This window comes from Micropterus dolomieu, linkage group LG16, assembly GCF_021292245.1.
Source record: "Micropterus dolomieu isolate WLL.071019.BEF.003 ecotype Adirondacks linkage group LG16, ASM2129224v1, whole genome shotgun sequence".
Taxonomy (NCBI): Eukaryota; Metazoa; Chordata; class Actinopteri; order Centrarchiformes; family Centrarchidae; genus Micropterus; species Micropterus dolomieu.
Genome location: NC_060165.1, coordinates 893,516 through 915,987, shown reverse-complemented (window position 1 = coordinate 915,987; position 22,472 = coordinate 893,516). Strand labels below are relative to the sequence as shown.

General features: G+C 41.0%; 1 protein-coding gene across 1 annotated transcript in view; it reads left to right on the top strand.

Annotated features, from left to right (window-relative positions):
* LOC123985193 (protein O-mannosyl-transferase TMTC1-like) overlaps nucleotides 1–22,472 on the top strand; it is a 155,120-nt gene that overhangs the window by 113,331 nt on the left and 19,317 nt on the right. The window contains exons 7-8 of the mRNA XM_046072634.1: nucleotides 10,903–11,092; nucleotides 15,950–16,060. Of these exons, the coding sequence (XP_045928590.1) occupies nucleotides 10,903–11,092; nucleotides 15,950–16,060 (301 nt within the window). The remainder of the gene's footprint in view (nucleotides 1–10,902; nucleotides 11,093–15,949; nucleotides 16,061–22,472) is intronic.

Genomic DNA, 22,472 nt, shown 5'->3' with positions numbered 1-22,472 from the left:
TGTTGGGTTTCTCAACAAACTATAGGGATATGTGTATTTGTTGTTTTTATCTATTTATTATCTTATGTTTTTATGTTCTTATGTGTTCTTATGTGTACGACTGTGTATATGTTGGCTACATGTTGTGAACTAAATTGCCCCTCGGGGACATTAAAGATATTTCAATTCAATTCAATTCATGGAGTAGACGTGTTTTTCGGGATCTCCTCTCCATAATTGAAATAACTCGGTCTTTCATATTATATTTTACTTGATTCTCCAGTTTTCTTTCATGGTTCACTTTGCCTGATAACCTCAAGATGACAAAACCGAAAGCCGAAAAGGGGAAGAAGCAGGATAAAACCCATGCAGATGACTAAGCGCTCCCGGAGCTAGCTGACCTGCCTCTGTGGCCCAGTGTCGGTGTTGGGTAGTGTCAACAAGCCTGACACAGGGACAGAGACGAATATCCTCTCTGCTGTATGGTGTTTAAGTAAGACGAAGACTGACCAATTTAATGATTTGGAGGCATCTCTCTCATCTACCAAGGCATCTTTAGTGAGTCTGGGGAACCATATAAAAGAGGTTCAGAATGCTAGCTCCGACTATGACCGCCGCCTTTCGCTCATTGAACAGGCATGCACGAAAATTACGTTGGAGAACAAAGCGCTTCTCCTGAAAGTAATCCACCTTGAGGCTCGCTCCAAGCGGCAAAATATGTAAATCGTTGACCTACCTGAGAAGATGGAGAATGTATACCCACCTTTCGTGGTGAAAAACTGGGTTACAGAGTGACATCCTTTCCTTTGTCTTTCCTCTCTCTCTTTTTTCTCTTTCCTTTTTTGAAAACCAGATTTTGGTTTACTATGCAATATTGTGATCACTGTATTTCTGGCGCATCTACTGACTGCAATTAAACACCGTCACTGATCAGTGCGCTAAGGCAGGATTTCATGCAGATACAGGGGGGTGGTCGGCCAATATAGATGTTTACTTTTTGGTCAATGGGGATATTTAACTTCTATTGCCAAAAACAAAGAGATCATTAATTGTATTATTGTATTTAAAATACTCAATGATGATGGTTTATATAAATATAATTTGATATTAGTTTTTACCTGTTTTTTGGGGCCCCTGTCAGTCAAGGGCCCTTGGAATTGTCCTAATTTTTCCCCCCTATTCGGCGCCCCTGGCTATGTGATGGCAATTCCAGTTTTCAAATATACAGCTCAGGCAAACACTGGTCTTTCTGTGAATTTTATTCAAGTCTTCTGCAGAAGGACTCACAGCAACACACATACGCCGTGTACATGTATGCTCGAATGAGTGAGGAGAGCTCCGTGAGCCTATTATTTATCCCGCTTTAGGGTCAATCATATCATCCCACAGAGACACGTCCCACAAGTCTGGATAACACAGATATTTCGACTGTTACGTTTACACAGATTCAGTGTCACAATCACACATTAGTCTCCCATTATAGTATAGTAATTTTGCGATTCATAATCCGAATAGTTGTTTCTTCGATTCAATAACTGAAAGATTATTCCACTATCAAAATAGTCATTAGTTGCAGCCCTACTGCTAATTAGCATATGTTAGCATGTGAACATGCTAAATTAAAATGATTAATATGGGAACATTAGCATTTCACTCAAAGCACCATCGTGCCTAAATACAGCCTCACATACCTGCTAGCCTGGCTGTAGACGTTAAGTCTGGTTTCTTTGTTCCAGTAGGTCAGCTTCACTTTTGCCTCTGACTGTCTGTACAAACCAACAGGGTATGAATGGACAGGTAAAATTAGTTAACACTGAGTTAAATAGGAGTCAGTAATGAGATAATATTGAGTTAGTATTAAGGGTGCTGGCAGACAGTATCGAGGTCTGGAGGTCCTCTCAGCAGTAAAAAATAGATCTCCTCGCCCTCGGCCACCTGGGAAATTTAAAGCGGATTCTCATATCCCTCGCTCTGTCCTTCCTCTCCGCCTTCTTTTTCTCTTCTCATTATTTCTCCCCCCTTATGTCTGCTGAGTATCAAGTATTCCCATATCACCTCTCTGTGTAACCATGTCTGTCATTGTGTCCTCGCTCCTTCCATCCTGTTCTTGTCTTTGCTGTTCAACATTGGGAGTGTGCAGGTAGAAATACAGTATAAAATAGCTTTTTAAAGCTAATTATGACTTATGGTCCTGTCTTACCCCAGGGTGTGTTCCGGGCCTCTACTTTTCAACCTGCATATGCTTCCTCTAGGCTAAATCATGCAAGATAATAATATTTCTTATCCTAGCTATACAGATGACCCTGATTTACTTAGATTCAATGTATTAAAGACAAGACAGAAATAACTGTGTTTGACAGCAAGGAGAAAAGACTGAAAGCTGTTGCTTTGTTTGATTCCAGAACTATAAAGGCGAAGGCCCAAGTAAGAAATCTTGGTGTTTTAATCAAGGAGGGTTAAATAAAGGGCAACTGGACTTGATTGAAGATACCTGAAAGTATTCCAAGTACTTCAGGTATCTTCATCGTTTCGTTCAAGAGCTGAGATGGCTCAGTGCCCAGTTGAGTCAGCTATGACCACTAATTGTACAGCTGACTTAGCTTATTAGATTAGATAGTTAGCCGCAGTTAGTAGTTATTTAAAGCCCCCCTCCAGTGTATTTTGACATTTCTATGATATTTCATATTTTCATTGTCATTTGCTTACAATGTTGATTACCCACATAGTTTGCCAAATATTTTTTGCCAAATAGCCTGCCTGCCGAGAATTGCATTCACCTCCAAATGCTGCTTTTAAAAGCTATAATATTCTTTGTGGGGTTCATCAATGGTGATAAATGATTCGAAGTATATATTTTATGAACGTTCAGAGTATTTAATATTTTAATACACTTAGAAGTACCATTTCTTAACATTTAATAAATATATTTGGCATTTGATCAATGAGCAGAGCAAATTGTCTGAAAAGGACCTGAAGAGGTAGATGCATAATTTCCACCTCTTTTCTCAGCATAAATGACCGTTATCACCCGCAAAGGTGCATGCAGTTCTCGGCAGGCAAGAATTCTGCACAACACCGGACCATCAGGCCATTGAGGTAGAGGTTTTCTGAATAATCACGCTGTACTTGGCTCTCTATGTGTGTGAGGAGGTGTAGAACAGCTGAAAGCACTGCTTCATTCCTGAAGCCCAGATCCTTTTTCCATCAGACAAGACTCAGGAGAGCAGAACGCCCATGCACCACCTGACAAGTGACTAATTTTCTGTTTCTGCTTCCTGATCCCTCACTACTTTTTTCCTTCTACCTTCTGTCTCTTCTTGTCTGAGCCTCTGTCTATGTGTGATGTGTGTGTGTATGCGGACGTACATGTGTGTGTGGGTGTGTAATTATTTGTGGTTAGAGAGCCTTGAAAAGTGTGGAAAATGGAATTGAATTTATGGACCAGACCCATCAGATGACGGCAGGTGGAGAACATTCTGCTGCATGCTAAACAGCCTGTCAGTATCACCTTGGAGGACTGCCTTATGTGTGTGTGTGCATGTGTGTGAGCAAGACAATCTCTGCAAGTCTTTGTATGCCTATTGACCAGAGCTTGTGTTTATTTCAAACTTTGTCTCCTGTGTCTCTCTCCAACCATCAGTCTCTTTAATAGCCAATCTGAAGAGAAGTTGGGGCAATAAAGGACGACAGCGGAGAGATCAAGAAGAAACAGTAGCAGCGTTGTCTTAACATGTTGTCATTGTCAATGCCCCCCCTCCCCCTCCTGGCCCATCTGCAGATGGCTTCACAGCCATGTTGAGCTTCAGACTCTTCTTTTAGATCAACCTGAAGGAAATCAATACCTAACCTGCGGCTGGGTCTGACTATTCAGAATTCAGTCCAACATGGCCTTTGTCAGAATCAGTCGAGTCGGAAAGGAAAATCAGCTTGGAGTGGTGCTTGGATATGCTAAAGTCAGTTGTGGGAAAGGACTAGCAATGGCCGATGAAAGAAACCTGGTGTCATTAATCTGCTGAGACATGATGATCTCTGGTGTCTCCTTGATCCCTCTCCAGCCATCCTGTCACACCTGGCATGTATTCTCTTTACATGCCAGGTGTGCATGTACCTTGACACATTGCTGCTATTTAAATGGCACATGAATGGCACTTTATAAAAATCATAATAAATTAATAAAAAATAAATCAGACAGTGATATCCAGCTCTGCTCTGACTGGTCCGGTCTAAAAGCAGATTGACCCTGTTATGCAGACTTCCAGCAGAGACAGAGAGAAAGAGCTCAAGTGGATGAGTGAGAGTGTGAGTGTGTGAGTATGGACTTAAATGTTGACATGATATAAAAATTTTCTCTGATCATGAAGCCTTATGTTGCTCTGCAACTCTGTGGTTTATGTGAAGTGTCTGAACTCCACTGCAGACATGAGTCTGTTAAAATACAGACATATGCCGTCTCCTCTATGAAACGTCTGGATCCTCAATGCGCTGTATTATTACAAACTATGATAAAATGATTTTGGGTCACATCTCTGTCTGTCTTTATTGAGTGTTTTCTTTAACAATTTACTGTAATGATTAGAGAGGCTTCTATGAGAGCATCCTGATCCTGATAAGGAGTTAAAAAATGAAAGGAACTGATTGCTTTGTCCGGTGGAGATGTCTGCTGGCCGGTTAACAGGGGGTTGAAGGAGATGGTTGACTGTAGAGAATTTTTCACAGCCACGAGAGCTGGAATAATAACAATTAATTTAATAAGTAACTTAAAGAAAAGCATCAGGAATAATTCTACCAGGGGCAACCTAAATTTGTTTGTGTGTGTGTGTGTGTGTGTGCGTACGTACATGTGTGTGCGCATAAGCCTGTTAGATAATGTAGTTGTTAGTAAGAGTGGGATGCCACAACCGTGCGGCACCGACCCCAGCAACAGGCAGGCAAGAACCCCAGTAGCCAATAGGGGTGGGAGAAATGCACCGCGACGCGAACGTGGAAGACCCCGACCCAACCAACAGAAACCAAAAAAACGACCATCCAAATGCCAATCGACAACGCAATGTTGACGAAATGCAAAAGGCGGAACCCGCGGAAGAGCAGCGCCCGGACCGGCCGCGGCGCGCACGCAACATAGACCAGTGCTCCCCCCCGCGCAGCACCTCACCGAGTGAACAACCAAATCACCAAAACGCCCCCGCAGTCATCAACATCGATGCACAAATGATGAGCCTAACCCACACACTGCATAAGCACGGCGACACCCAATGTCCGGCAGCCCCCCATGTATCCCGCACGAGGTTGAGCGAACGAGTGTGTCACACTCTGCCTGTCAGCCATACCTTTTTTTTTTGCACTTTTGAGTTTAGTTTATTATCTGTCTTATAGTATGTAGAGTTTTGGGTTCTGTCCTGTCTAGTGCCCGGTGTCCAGTATCTGTTATATAGTCCGTGTTTTGAGTTTCAGTTATTCCTTGTGTCCAGTTACTCTGTGCGCTTGTGCTGGTTGGTCTGTTACTGTCTGTGTGTCTGGTTGTGGGGTTATTATCTGTCCGCTGGTGTTTAGTAGTGGTTTGGTATTTTCCTGATTTCAGTTCTGTTCCAGTCTCATGTATTAGTTCTGTACCTTCATGCTTGAGTTCTGTCTGCTTGTCTATTTATGTTCTCTGCCAGCTTCATTAATCTGATTTTGTTCATTCTGCTCCAGTCTCTGTGTAGCCTTTATTATTCATCCCTGTCTTACTTAGTATCTGTCCTGTCTCGTATCTTAGTTCTTTGTCCTGTACCCTAGTTCATGTCTTAGTGTTCACTCCTGGTCTGTGTACTCCTGTGTTTTGCCCAGGTATATCTGAATTCTGTTTTACCTTAGTTGTCCCTGTTGGTGTTAGTTTTGTGGTGATCTGTCTGTCTGTGTCTTTATTAGTTTATCCTCTGGTCTGTTATGTGTTCAGTAACCTGTGTTCCGTCTGTTTCCCTGCTGTCTCTCTGTCTGCCTCGTTAGCCTCATGCTCCTCACCTGTGTTGTTCCTGCCCTGCTCATTAGTCCCTGTGTGTGTGTGTGTGTGTGTGTGTGTGTGTGTGTATGTGTGTGTGTGTGTGTATATGTATATATACCTGGTGTTTCTGTCTTGTCTTTGTCAGGTCATTGTTCGTTGTCACCCAGTGGTGCAGTATGTTCTCTTGTGGTTTGCCTCACTCGTCTTGTCTCCCTGTTTCCCTGCTCATTTTGGATTTGGATTTCTGTTGGACAACCTTTGTTTTTGGACTCTGTCAATCAGCCACTCAGTCTGTAAGTGTGCTCGCCTTTTGTTGCCTTAAATAAATCACTGAACTGCACCTGCTAGCCTTTGTGTCCTGCATTTGGGTCCTCCAACCTGCTCAACCCTGCCTTCACCACAAATTGTGACAGAGAGAGAGGGCACCCCGCAACCCCCCAAAGCTCCAGACCACATGTCCTGAGGACAACTACACCCCACTCCGAGGGAGAACAGCAGAGAGCCGTGCTGGGGAGCTCCTCGCCGCCAGGGAGCGAGAACACAGCAGAACCAGCTCCGTGAACCCGACGCCGGTCCCGTCCCCGGACGGGGTGCCCGGCCCCCTCAGTCAACCACCCCCAAGGAAGAGGGCCAAAACCCACCCTGACAATATCGGCCATGTGCCCCAGGGACTCCCAAATGCCCCCATTGTGAGAGAGCCGGCAGGGGGAAGCAGCGGGAGCCCCAGGCCCAGGGACACACCACCCACCCCAGAAATGAGCAAAAGCCAAAGACCCGAGTCCTCAGACCCCAGGCCCTCCAGAGCGGGCAGTTAACTATGAATCAGTTATTAATTACGTTAACGTTTACTTACAGCTCAAAGGAACAATTTCAAGCAAATCAATTAACCCTTTTACATAACATTTAAAGACTGTCTCCCTTGTTCCATTTACTCCCACTTATGTGACATAATAGTGCTGTCAACATTAAAACACAGAGGAGCATCTCAAAAATTTTTAATACTGTGGAAAAGTTCATTGTGAGCACCAGAACCAGACAGAGATTACAGGTTCAGAAACCTTTGCAGGTGTTTTGAGTTAATTAGCTGATTAGAGAGCTCTTCTCTAATTTCTGTATAATTTACAATACAGAAATGTATTTATTCTAAAATTTTTATACATTTTGAGACACTGGAGTTTTGATTTCTATGAGCTGTAAACCGTAATCATCAAGATGAAAACTAAAAGCGGTTGAAATACTTAATTTTGTGTAATGTGTGTGTGTGTGTGTGTGTGTATATATATATATATCAAAGATTCACTTTTTGAATTAAATTACGTTAGAAAACGAACTTCTCCAAAATATTCTATTTTATAAAGACTCATCTGTATCGTTTACTTTACATTTTTTATCACCAGAAGCATTTAATACACATTTTCCTCCCAGAATCACACTGTGGATCAGATGTCCCAGCTGATGCCAGAGCAGAGAGCTGCAGAGACCTGGGAAGCCTTATTGTGCTGTTAGCGTGGACTGATGTGGACAGGCGTTCTCTCCTTCTGTTTTCTTTGAGTTTTAAATATTGTCCATGTTTGTATCACAGATCCATTTAAAAAAGATATGGTTTAATGGTTCACTTGTAATACATTCTATGTATATTAGCGCTCCCTGTCTTTACTACGTACTGAAAAGCTAATTGTATACCACAGTTAAAACATGAAACATTAAAGCTGAACTCTTGCTAAAGTCTAAGTTGAAAAGTGAAAATACTCCCAACGTGTTTCACATGAAATGTTGAAAAGTAATTATGCAGTGTATTTCTTTGTGTGCAGGAGTATTTTTATTATATTTTATAATATACTCTAAGATAAATAAGGAGCCATACACCCAGTAGCCTGAAGTTTGTGAAGAGTGATCTATACAATGTAAGCTACACAAAACCTTCTAAGAGGTCGCAGTAAATTACACCACCTGCAGGGCTTCAAAACTATTCAGTGTGCAGATAATTCTTAGTTTTTCACTACAGAGTAACTTCTCAGTCAATGTCACATTTGTCTCTTAAAGAAATGTCAAAATAAAACAGTATATAACATCAACCTTTCATTTTTTACTTTCCATTTTAATATTTTCATTTACTGCTGTTAACTATAATATATTGTTGAGTTTAGATAATACTATTTACCATTAACATAGGAAACTGATGATGAATGAAGAATGGAAATTTATTTTAAGTATAATTAGTCTGATCAATTTTATAACAAAGTATTCCTAATACGTAAGCAATAGTTTAACAAATTAAACTCTTGTCTTGCATTCATGAAAACATCAATATTAAAAGGTCACAAATATAAAGGTAGTTTTGTATGAATTGAAATAATGTGTTGTAAGAGTTATTATGATAGAATCTGTTGATAAGAACCCAGTGTCATAATTTCAAATCAGTAGTGTTCAGGTGTTGTGAGTAAAAAGAAAGATCTGAAACCTATTTTAATTAACTCCTCCGAAGCCACAAGTCCAATCAGCACGAAACTTGGCACGGACAATCTCTGGACCAAGCCGATAAAACTTTGTAGAGGGAATTTTGATCCGACAAAAAACGGCCCAATAGCAAGCAATATTTGCGGAAATGCTAAAAACAGGAAGCATAACATATCTCTGGCTTGGAAAGGCCGATCAACACAAAACTTGAGGACCTTATGTGGCATGCCCCCCTGACGCGCTGTGCAAAATATGGTACAATTAGCCCCTAGTTGGCGCTATTCCAAAAAATACCATTGACTTACATGCATTTTACATCTCCACAACTCCAATTGATACCAAATTTGGGGAAATTGTTCCCCATGGGGCCATGATCACACATGACAATTTTTGTGCAATTCGGCCAAAAGGTGGCGCTAAAAGCGAAGCTCAAATTTATCTCTAAATCCCATACATTCCTATGGCATTTTCAAAGGCAGGACGTTTTGCCTCTGTTTGGAATGGCCCATCAACACCAAACGTGGAGACCTTATGCGGCATGACGGCGGAGCGCCCGGACCGACTCGCGCGCTCTCCACGGTGCCAGGGGTGCGGCTTGCGCCGGGAGGCTTGGAACACGCTTATAACTGCTTGCAGTTCTATTTTATATTTGTTATTGAACTGTACTACCTTTCTTGCAAATTCTAATCCAAACAAACTCTGAGGCGGCTCTCACACACCTAATTTCTCACTTTAACTAAACCATTGCCCTAGCACCTACCTGTCTACAGGCATGACGCTCATTATATGCTGACAAAAACGTGGCATCCACCTCTTAAGCTCCTTATCAGAAACGTCACTGATCAAACTCAGATATCACCTCAGATTGTTTGCAGAATCTCATGGAATGCAACATCTAGGTGTAATAACTTATTGATGACTCTAAACGTCCTTCAATATGTACTTTGAGTCAATCATCCCCACTGATGAACCCCACAAAGAATAGTATATCATTTTTGAACAGTACACTTGGAAGTGCACGGCTCTCCTCGTCGAGCAGGCAGAACTCTGCAGCCGCTCCCCCCTCGGCTCTCTGCCTTTAAACCTTTCGTGTCCCTCCGTTTCAGGTGCAGCCACTTAAAATAGTATCTGACTAGTATCTAACTGACTCCATAACAATACGTAGCAAAATCTAACATTCCCGTTTGTGAAGTTTGCCGTTAACATAGCGTCAGCTAACAGAGCTGAGCCAGAGATGTTTGGCTGAGCCTTTACTTTACAACTTAACACAAACGCCTTTTCTTCAAAGCATTATCAAACTAATGTCTAACACTAAGGGTAATCTAATACATTTTGGCTTCTCTTTTCTTGCTTACTTGTCTTTGACTCCTTAAAAGCTGTGGTTAGAACACACTTACTCCCGTTAACTTAGCATCGTTAGCAGCTTGGGGCTGCTCGTATCTGGCTAATTGGCGTAACAAGCTAAGCTAACAAGCTATATGTCAACAGCGATACCTGTTAAATATTGTTAACAACACATAAATAAAATACAGGAATTTCACTCACCAACTGGAGCAGGGACTTCCTGGAGGTTCTCTCTCCAATAAACCATGAGTCTCTGCATGAGTCCGGATGAAAGAAATGTCCTAAAGAATTGTAGCTGAGTGAGGCGGTTTATTTAACAGAAACAGTTACTTACAGAAATGTCCAAATGAAAGGCAAGGTAATCCAGACACAGGGGTAAAGTCCAACTAATGCAGAGTAATCCAAGAACAAAAGAACAATCCGGAAAACAAAACTAAACAAGAACACCACACACTACTACTTACACAAGAAAATATGAAACCAGATTCAACAGAGAACAAGAAACCAATTATCAACTAACCAAACCTAAACAAGAACACAGAGGCAAAGAGTAAAACAGGAATGGACAAAATATCAGAAACTTACCAAAAGTATGACAGAAAGGTGCTATATTAAATAAACTTTACTTACTACTTACTTACTCTTCTTCAGTATGCGCCAGACCAAGTAGTCTTGCATAGCCAGGCCATCTCCACACTTGGTTTTAGCTCTGTGCCAGCACTGGAGAAAGGTCTGGCTGAACTAATTATCATTCTAGTATAAGGACAAAAAGGTAGGTAGGTTGTAAACCCACTGAGAGAAAGGTGGAGGAAAAAGCATTCAATATATTTGGCATAGGCGTATTTGATTGGTCTCTAAATGTCAGGTTAGAAAATTACTCCCAATCAATATTTAACCTTGAACAACCTTCTGTTCATTTTATCCTCTGGCAAACTGCCATATACTTTAGCATTGAGATAAACGGGATGATTATCATGATTGATTGAAATTCTGATTAGGTGTGACAATAAATAGCGTAGCTGTGTGATTCAAATGATTTTCTTTCTTTTCTTCCTTCCATCCTCGGTTCCATCTGTATCTGCCTCACATCCATCTTCTCCCTTTCCCCACATCATCCATATTTCTCTCCCCTCTCTCCCCAGGATTCTGACCTATTGTTACCTGCTGTCCTTCAATGCCTGGCTGCTGCTGGCCCCCATCATGCTGTGTTACGACTGGCAGGTGGGAAGCATACCCTTGGTGGAATCGCTGGGCGACGTGCGCAACGTGGCCACCGTGCTGCTGGCTGTGGTGATGGTCGCTCTCTGCCTGCGCTGCATCTTCTCACTGCAGGTAAAATCAATAAAGTATCTGCAAAGCGCCTAAGACATTTCCCATGAGGTCTGTTAACCTGATGCTTGTCTGTCCTTATTACATCATATATCTGCATCATTTGAAGAGAAGTTAAGACGTGTAAGAGCTGGTAACGTTCCAGATAAGGTTCAGAAACAAGGTTCAAACAAAGCCTAATGGTTATATCAAGAAGTCAATATCAAGAAAATTATAGTGACAGTTAAAGGTTTCTGAAATGTAGCAATTAGCAATAAATATAAAGCAGTGCATATTGTTCTTTAATTGCAAATCATGACTCTACAAATCTATTTCACTCGCATATACCCCTAAAAATATGTGCGAAACGGGAAAATAGTTTATGAGCACAGTGTGAGAGTGAAGACCTAACATTAGCTGAAGCGGTAAGACAGAAAACAACATGGATATGATAAGCCAGGTTTGGACTTGGCTGTCATTTACCTATATCTGGTGCCTTTTGTTGAAACATCTTCAATTTTTCACAAGTCAATGAGCTTATCAATGTCACTTTTTGTGAATTGACCAATCATGCCCTGTATGGGGCGGGACATTAAAAAATGTTTGATTGTTCTGCATAGTACTTAGCATTAATTAGGCTATGTTCAGACTGCAGGCCAATGTGACCCAAATCAGAGTTTTTTGTTCATATGTGACTCAGATCTGATCTTTTCATAACAGTGTGAGGAGGCCAAGTCATACGGAATCTGATCTTTTCCAGTTCGGAATTGGGCCACTTCCGTATGTGGTCCACATCCGATTCAGATCTTTTTAAATTCCGACCTGAGTGTCCAGACTCAGGTCAGAATTGATGCGAATTTGACGTCACTCTAGAGCAGTGGTTGTCACAGTTCTGCTGTAGATGGAGCCGTGGTGAATGAAAAAGCTCCACAAGTGCCATAATTAAACATGTGGCTCTCTTTCTTCTTTACCTCGCTATCATCTGCTCACAAATTCCCTTTCATCCACCTGAAATCCACCGGACCGCGAGCTCTCTTCTGAGTTATGTGCATGTTACATGTCCGTGAGTTGGGAAGTTGCGTTGTAGCTACAGCGCCAGAAACCGTAAGGACACATAGTTGTGAACACTTGTCATTATTCGCAAGAAATGTGACCCAGGAGAGGACAATGAAAAACTTGAGTCTCCCGTGAAAATTGGGAGGGTTAGCTAGTATGAGCTAACCTGAGCTAACCTCTGTGGCTCCTTGTTTACTTCTGTACAACAGCGTGCTGCGTGTGACGTCGTGTTATTCTTTTGCGCATGCGGGTCACTTTCAGGCCGCTGACAATTTACACTGGAGTCTGATATGGGCCACATTTGAGCAATAATGTGAACAAACAAAAAAATAGGATTTGGGAAACTAATCGGAATTGAGCATTTAGGCCTGCATTCTGAACGTAGCCTTAGAGACTCACAACAAAAAAGACCATTTTTCTGCACAAGGATTTAATGAAGGAGAACAATCAACACAAATTAAACTGCTGTAATTGAATTAATATTATACTAGTGGTACGCTATATACTAGACTATTATATGAAATTTTAATGAATATTGTAATACAGTAATAAAATATATATGTTAATATTATACTAAAAGCATACTATTATATTAACATTATACTTATATATATATATATATATATACACACTAATTTATATTTATACTAGTTACTCCTCCAGCTTGTGGATAGTGCATGTGCAGTGGACAGATTTAGATTTAGCCTGAGTATATGTCTGGCTTCTAGGCACCTCCACCTGAGAGCAACATGTTCCCGTTGTTCTGTTTTATTAAAGTTATTGTTATAAATATAACAAATCATTTTTCAGTAAAAATTTGACAGTATTTTTGCAAATTGGCAGATACATTAAAAAAAAATGTCCTCATTATTTTAATGAAAACAGTGTTGTGCCATTAAATGCTGGTGTCTACCGGAGTCTATACTGAACCTGGTCTTGCTGGATCTTATTTTATCATCTCAGTGGTACCTGGGGCAAAGAATCCCTTGGAGTTTTTTAAAGGTGCATGACATAGATTGATTGAAACATGTGACTGAAACACATCTAGCGTAGTCATGTTAACAAACCTTTTCACTCAGTATTCTTCTCACTTCAAAAGCCTTTTGATGGTGTAAGCTACAGTGCTCAGTGACATTGTGTGACAGTTTATCACAGACAGTTTTTGAATTGATGGTAAAAGTGAAAACAGCTCGTCCTTGCTCTGTTGACATGAGTTTTTTTTTCGAGTGTTCCACTAAAGAGCACAATGTGTATATAAGGAGCTGTTAATCAGTGAGCTTTCACATCCCATTGAGACTCTTTATTAGTGCTTTGTTAAAGGCAGAACAGGTCAGCACAGTCAACCCACTCTATGTTTAAAATGCATAGAAATACAATAGCATCAAGTAGACAAACATACAACTGGTTGCTGAAAAACAAAAGTGTGTGTTTGTGTATAAAGGTTTTTTTCCAGTGTTGTGTTGTCTGTGGGGAAGAGGTTTCTACTCTCTCATCAGCACCACCTTTCTGTAATATCTCCTGTCCTTCCTTTAGAGCATTTTACATTCTAATTTCTTTTTCCCACAGTGCCTCTCAGCGTACATTTCTGATGATATTTGGTTCACTGAGTCTATATTGGATTGTGTAGTGGCGATCGTACTATAGGGAATTTGAAGTCTTCTCCAAAAATCAGGTCTGCCATGGTAGGCGTTTAACAATTTATTTTAAGCAGATAAAAATGACCTATAAAACATTGTTGCTTGCATGACTGATGTAAAATGACCTCGTACGTATGCTATAACTACAAACATGGTGACAAAATCAGTAATAAAAACAGACATGTACGCATGTAAGATTGAAAAACTGTGTTGCTTCCACAGATCCTAATTCCCCCAAGCTGTTCACCTGTGACTCCCTCATATAGCCCATATAACCACTGTGATTCCCTGCGTATGCCCCCCCTGGTGTGTAGGTGGAGGTTACCATTATACAACTTACCACAAACACAACATATAGCACACATCAAAATTGGCTACAACAAATTGCACTGCAGTTTATGGGGAGAAAACATTCCTCAAACAGAATGTTTCTTGGCAGAAAATATCATTTTGTCAAACTAAATGTTGCCATTTGTTGCTGCTACTCTCTTGCAGGCTGTTTTTTTTCTGGAGATCTCTGTTCATATTTAGTAACTTTTTTCCATAATGAAAAAGACACGTTTCTGTCATGCTTGTGGACCTTGCAGTCTGAGATGTAAAAATATTCAAAATCATTTCTGAGCTTCAGTGGATTAGGAGAGAGAGCTCTGTGCTTCTGAATGTACAAACAGTATCACTGTATTTTCCCAGAACATTTTGTACTGGAATATTGTTCCTTGAATCTTAAGATAAGTAGGCAGCTCTGAGTCACAACATCATTTATAGCCTGGATGTAACCCTAATATGATCATAGACTATAAAGAGCAACTTTATAAACCACTTCTGCTTGAACAGGCTCCCTTAAAGGGATGCTTTGCGATTCTAATCAAATACGTTTTTTGTTCAGTTAAGCAAATATTTCCTCATGGGTCGCTAGCTCTGTGTTTTTCGTGTGCTCAGAAACAAAATCTTGTTTTCCTTCACAGCCCTGGTTCTGTACATTGAGCACAAACAAAGCTGCTCGGAGTGAGCAGCAGGTGGCAGTAGGGGAGAAATAGACGGAGCGCATGTCTGAACAGAGCCCAGGTGAATAGAGAGAAACGGGTCAGCACCTTGTTCAGCAGTAAATGTACAGTAGAAGTTACAGTGGCCGGTGAATAAAGACTGCAGCTTCTCAGGTCTAAAGAGGAGCTCCTGTGTTTTGCTGTCAACTGTTGAATAAAGTGAAGGAGGTTAGCCCCAAAGTTAGCTTTGACTTCGGACCTGGAGAAAAACAGCCGCTCCTGTGCTCTTATCAGTCACTGTATTTTAAAATAAAAACTACTTCAAATAACTCTCTAGTTTTTTACTCTGTTGTGTTTTGGATGCTGTGTTTGTGTGCTTACATGTCCGTTCGTTTGTTCATTAATTGTAACTATTTAAGTTACTCTTGATAATCCTAACGATAAATAAACTAGACTCCATGTCTTAGACTTAGGCTTAGAAAAGTAATTTACTTCAGTACATTTTTAAATATTGACAGGCTTGTTGTCACACCTTCTACAGTGCTACTAAAACATGCCCTCTTATTGAGGCTGTGGATTCTGCTATATTTCAGCAGAGTAGGACTGGTTACCATGGCAATGCGTGTTTGGGGGGAGGAGCTTCTGAAGGAGCAGTGAAGGGAGGGGAATGTTTGTTTGGCAGTTGGACTCAAATATCAACAAACTCTCTGCATAATCGCATAGGATCCATGTAATATATTCCAAATATGCATTTGGACAAAGCCAGCCTGGTTTTGGCTCTAGCTTTGTACGTACTACACAGAAGTGAAATTGGTATTGATCTTCATATTTACTGTATGTCTAAATTTCCAGACTTCCCAGCACTTGCAGACGTGGATTGTATGGACACATACTCATAAAGTCCAAAGTGCAGAGATCTGTCCAAGTCTGCAAATCAGCAAAAGATTGCATGCACATTTTCTCTGAAATTTTTGTGATTCTCCAGAAAGTCTGCCTCAGCTGCTGTTCTTTGTAGCATGGTGATGTAGGGACCATCGCAGGGCTAGTTGGTGGAGTACGGTAGCTACCAGTCTAACTGCTAACATGCTATCCAGCTGGGAGCATGCCAGCACTTTCTTCATTCGTCGTTGCTGTCAATTTTATTTAGTCAGCCCACTATCACACATTCATTTAAAGGAGCTTTACACCACCCCTTCTGTCCTTAGGGCCTTGTTTTGGATAAGGGAACCCCCCCCCAACAAACTCATTTAACAGGAAAAATGGAGAAAGCCTCAGGAACAGCAGAGGAGGGATCCCGCTTCCAGGATGAACAGAGAGTCACATTCATTCATTCATAATAAAGTGTCTTGCTCATTGGTGTGTCACAGTGGATTTCAACCCGGGTCTGTCACACCGTAGGTATGTGTCTTATCCACTGCACCATCACCACCCATTAAATAAAGAAATAGATGTTGTGTACAGAATTGACCAACAAGTAAAATTACAGTAGGAGCTCAGTGCATCATGGGGTTTTCCTGGTAGTCTAGGACTTTAGCAGCATATCAGAAGGATCGTTCAGGATTCACCTGAGCCAGCCCTAACTATAAGCTTTATCAAAAAGGAATGTCTAAAGCCTGCTCTTAAATGTGGAGATAGTGTCTGCCTTCTGAACCCAAACTGGAACCTGGTTCCACAGGGCGGCTGTGGCTCAGAAGACTAGAAAGGCGCTATACAAATATGGAGCATTTACATTTTAGAAGAGGAGCTTGATAGCTGAACGCTCTGGCTCCTAGTCTACTTTTGGAGACTCTAGGAACCACAAGTAACCCTGCATTCTGGGAGCGCAGTGCTCTGGTGGGGTACAATGAGCTCTTTAAGATAAGATGGTGCCTGACCATTAAGAGCTTTGTAGGTGAGAAGAATGATTTTAAATGATAGCACTGAAATAATGAAGTCTTGAATTAGGATCTCTACATCAGCCAAAGTCAGAAAATACCTAATTTTAGCTATGTTACATAGGGCTCGATATGACCCATTATGCCTATGTGCCCATTACTCAGGTTAGATCCCAGATCATTCCATTCCACATCTTGAGTATTTTCATTTTAAACTTTTACTCCATTACATTTCAGAGGGAAGTATTGTACTTTTTACTCCACTATATTCTTTTATTTATTTAACAGCTGTGGTTACTAGATACTTTTTAGATTAAGAGTTTACATACAAAATGTGATCTGTTTAAAAACTACCACACAAACAAGCAATAACTACAAATTGCAACATAAATGAAGTATGGGATAGTTCAAATTAGTTTCACCTTGACCAACCACAAAGTACTGCTTACATATCAATACATCCAATAATATAACACTGTAGGTGAACATTGTGCATCATGACTACTTTTACTTTCGATACTGATATTGTTGCTGATACTTCTGTACTTTTACTATGCAGGATATTTCATTGTAATGGAGTTGTTTTATTCAGTAGTATGGCAATGCTACTGGGGCAGCGCGGTGGTGCAGTGGTTGGCACTGTCGCCTCACACCAAGAAGGTCGTGAGTTCAAACCTATGTTGCCCCGGCCTTTCTGTGTGGAGTTTGCATGTTCTCCCTGTGTCCGTGTGGGTTTTATCCCACCATCCAAAGACATGCAGACTAGGTTAATTAGGTGTGGATGTGATTGTGAGTGGTTGTCTGTCTATGTGTGGCCCTGCGATGGACTGGCGACCTGGATTCAGCCACTCAGTCACCAGGGACTGTTTCCAGTCTTCTTCAACAGCTAAAATTGGAACATACATGGAGAAAAAAAAGTCCTTTTAGGCAAGTCTTGCCACTCGGCAGCCATCTTGGCAATGCCTCTGGGCAGCTATTTCGGACTAACAAGACCAGGCTCCTATCTAAATGAATGGGGAGAGAGCCAGAACTGCACTTATGCAGGTCACCAGGACATAAAATAGTCCTGAATGAATAGAATCAGCATTAAAATCTGATAATGCAGTACAAGTAATACGGACCCTTACATCAGTGGAACCACACGATTGGCTGAAATATGATTCCCGCTTTGGCTGTTAAAAACAGACGACTGTCTTTCTAGCGGGAGGGGCAGGATAACCGCCATCTTTGCCGTTACGGGCTTTCCCCATAGAGTTGTATTGAGGATGTGATTGAGTGGCATGTCTCCTCTAAATAGTCTCTGATACAAGTAAGCTCTGCAACACTATATCAGTTCAGGCAAGTAAGGACAGCTGGAATTGTGAAGCAAGTTTCATGTCAAACAGACTTGCAGTGTAGGTGTAGGTGTGACCTTTAAAGAGGAGGTATTGTGCACATTTTCAGGTTCAAAATCCTATTTAGGGGTTGTACCAGAGGTTTACATGGTTTAATTTTCAAAAAACACTATATTTTTTGTCATACTGCACATTGCTGCAGCTCCTCTTTTCACCCTGTGTTGAAGGCTTCATTTTAGCTATGGAGTGATACATCTTGTCTCTAAATGAGTGGTGAGTTATTAATCTGTAACGAAAGGATCTTTCATCCATAAAGTTTTAACTGAGCTCTGTCTCTACATCACAGTAACAACTTTATGTCCACTGGAGGGTAGTTAGTGTTTGGAAGGGAGAGGAGAGGTGTGTGCTGCAGCTCACTGTTTTTCCACTGGTGTTTTTGAGGGCATGTTGGACTAGCCGCTTGGCGAGCGTTTTATGAGGCGCATTTAGCTTTCATCCCTCTGATGTTACAGGGATGAAAGGGAAGTAAAGGCTGGACTACAAACGAGCTGTTTTCAGGCAGTTCAGAGCAGAGTTTTCTGTGGGAGATGGGAACTCCCTTTGGGGTGGACTTTGGGCTTTTTCACTTTGCAAACCTGTTACATGCACAAAAAAGGTATATAACTCAATAAAGGAGAGGAGAAAAGCCAAAAAGCATAATGCCACCTCTTTAATTATAGTGGCCAGTTTAGGCCAGTCAGTCTCATTTGTAAGAGAGTGCAGTTTCAAGTGTATCAGATGTAATATTTTGAAGTTTGAATCAGATTTTATTGTTAACTTAGCACCTACGTTTGGTCCATTAGTGTCAAAGCTGTTCATTCACTTTCTCTACGCTCCAACAATAATTTCATTTAGTGACAGGCTGGTCTCAGAACTCTGTGTGCTTCTTATAAAGCATCTTAGGTGAGGTGTTTTGAATCATGCAGAGCCACCAACATAGTCTATCTAGAAAGATATTCTGTATTTTAAAGATATTCTAAGAAGGAAAGCTGCAGGATGGGAAAGGAGCGTGTGATGGGTTGTATTTGAATGTTAATTGTAGCTGTGAGGGCTGTCAGCACTGCCAATATTGTTTTTGTTGCATGTGTGTACGACAGAGAAGGAGGGAGAAGAGAAAGAAATGTGTGATTGGTATAGAGTTTTTAGGTCGCCACACTTTGGCCATATGTTTCATTAATTAAAAGTCAGTTTCTCACACACACACTCCATCTCTCCCAAATTGTATGCAGCTGTGAGTTTGAATATTTTTTCTTGACCTTTGCAGCCTTTTCTCACTGCAGTCTGCAGCTGCAGTCCAGCTCTATAAAACACACACTTCTGACCCCACTGCAACCTCAGGAAGTAATTTGTGCTCCAGCGTGCACCTTTCTGCCCTCTCCCTCGACCCTGTGATGTGACTGGCAGGATGTTAACGACCTCAGGCAAGTCCTGAGCCTCAGTGGATTCTATTTTGACTTCCTTCCTGTGTTGAAGGAGTGGTAAGGTTGCACTTTAAAAATCAAGCTCCATTCTGTTTTCCATGTGCTCTGCAGAAAGGAAGTCACTGACCTGCTGGATCCCACATGCACACACAGAATTATGTTTGGAAACTGGCAACATAGAAGTGCACTGGAAGAATTTGGCAGCAACTTCATCACAGTGGTCAAGGATTGTATGGCTACAGCATGCTCTAGTTTTGTGTGTGTGTCCATCTTATCTGTGCCTGTTTATGTCTTTGGAGCTATTGTCAGTGTGTTTGGGCCTGTATGTGGGTGTTAAGAGCCAGTGGTCAGTTTCTGCATGTTTGTTTATAAATGTGTGTGAGTTGCAAGGCCATCTGTGGTTCTGCCTAGCCTCTCCAGTGTGGGCAGTAGGTCTTCATTCAGCTGTTATTCTTTTCCTGGATGGTGCAGCTGGGTCCACTCTGAGATGTCATTGTCACATCCCGGACCCAAATAAGGACAGAAGCAGGCAGATGGTAAATGGTCTATACTTGTATAGCCTTTCTAGTCTTCCAACCACTCAAAGCGGCTTTGCGCTACGTGTCACATTTAGCTATCCACAAACATTAATACACTGGTGGCAGAGGCTAAGGTGGCAACTGCTCAGCAGAAACAGAATTCATACACCGATAGCACAGTCATCTGGAACAACACTTCAACATACAGACAGGAGGAGCCGCGTCCAATACTGCGGATCGTCCAATAAGTGGTAAACCCGCTCTACCTCTAGAACCACAGTTAGGGTTGGGACATCACAATATTGAGCTGGCATCGTGATTGTACTCCCCCCACACACACACACGACCCACACACGACATGTACTACAAAATTTAACAATAATAAAGTAAAAAAGTACAGTGAGTATTGTTATAGTTACTATCTCTCAGTCTCTGGCTAAAATATTTTAAAATGGTTAGGTTGTTCAGGACACCCTGTCTGGCGCACACAATATTGATTGGTGCACAATAGCTCATACCTAAAACCCTACAAAGAGGCAAACTGCGAGTAGAGTCGAGGCAAGTTGAGCTGGTACCATCCTGTGGAAAAGGGACTTATGAGTGGCTGATGAGGAAATGAGGTGCAGGGTGGGTAGATGGGCGGAGATGCTGAAGTCAGGGAAATAAGGTGATGATGGGGAAATAGGAGTAGCAGAATGCGGACTGAAGAGAGCAAAGCCTGAGGGGAAGAATGGCAATGAAATGCATTAGTGTAGAGTAAGAAAGAGGTCAATGGATGGAGGGAAAGAGAAGAAGAATTAGCAAAAACGGTACTGAGAAAATGTGTCAGTCATACAAGCACTATTTTATTGGTTTGAAAGATAATAACAACCAACTGTGTCTCAGCACTTTCCTAACCAATTTCTGGACATTCTGTCTGTAGACAGAATTTGTATGTGATTATAGTCGGATTGGGCATTAAAAATTTGTCAACATTAAGATTTTTCTATACCATGGTATCAATCCCCTTAATATCACTGTTTTGTATAAGACCATTATAGGCAATTTTGTAAGTGATTGTGTAGGTATGTTTTATTGCTATATTGGATTTTTATATGATTTTTGCATTAATGTGATAAAGTACATAAATGTGGGGTTGATTACCAATAAGGCATTGAATATATATGAATCTACATTTTGTAACCTAGGTGGAGCAGAGTGTGCTGCTCTTTGCTCCGGTGTGTAATAGTGACGGTTTGAATAGTAGTGACAGCCCGCATTTCACATCACGCAGTGCTGGACCGAGTTGTTTGTTAAGTTGCTGTTTTATGTTCCAAAATGCAAATGTTACTTTTTGCTAGTGTTTATTATAGGTGTGTTCAGAGCATGGTGGTTACATTTCTTGACCCCAGCTATATTTTGCTACGGTTTTGTATGCTATTTGGCACCTACTTCTAGAGACAGATTGCTAAGGTAGTCCTGAGATAAGAAGTCTAAGTTTTAAAACATCATGATCAACAGTTTCGAAAGCTTTGGATGTTGCTGTTGTCAAATGCAACCAAAATGTAATTTATCAACTTCATTGCAGCTGCTGTGATGGTACTATGTACTTTTGTAAAGCCTGACTGATATGTTGATAAAAAGCATTGAAGTATAAAAACTCCTTAAGTAGATCACTCCCAAGAGCTTGAAGAATTTTGGCCTGTAGTTATTTAGAATAGCTGGATCACCCCCATTTCAATAAGGAAAAACAAAAGCTGATTTCCATATTCCAAGGATATGGAAATCAGCTTTTGTTTTTCCAAGTGCTTTACATCAAACATAAAAGCAACACAGGGAAATTGAAAAAGAAACACATTAAAATATAATTTTGAAAAGGGTGAAATAGAAAATAAACACAGGTTGAGGGGTTGAGCAAATAATTGAGTTACAATTATTAAAGTTGAATTATTTTTTGTCTTTGAAAAGAGAATAAACAGAGAAGTATCTACTCTCTCTAGCTAGTCTGTACTCGGGTCCATAGCAATATTTGGGTCCACTGAGTTTGGTTATGTCTGAGGCTACGCGTTGCAAACCCAACTTATCAACTGGAAACCTCAAAAAACCCTCGGACACTACAAAGAAACCAGGACATGTCTGTCCGCAGGCCACTTAGATCCAGTTATACTCTGGACCCACTTGCGCGTTTACTGTTGGACAGAGGGTCCTGCAAATCACTCAGGTGCGAGATTAAAAGACCACTTCCTTCACTGTGTTAAATTTTACCCTCTTTATCTTTTCACTCAATTACCTACTCATTTCTCACCTTGTAAATAGTGTTCACTGAAAATCTAAAAACAAAGAAAAAGAAAACAGGACGTTACAGTGCAGTGAAAGTTACCAATCCACGGCTTTATTAAATCAAATTTAATTAAAGGCAGTGGTAAAAAGAAAAGTCTTCAGTCTCAATTTAAAATAACTGACAGTTTCAGCAAACCTGCAGTTATCTGGGATTTTGTTCCAGATATACGGAGCATTTTGACTCTAGGGACAGAAAGCAGACCTGTCCCAGGCGACCTGAGAG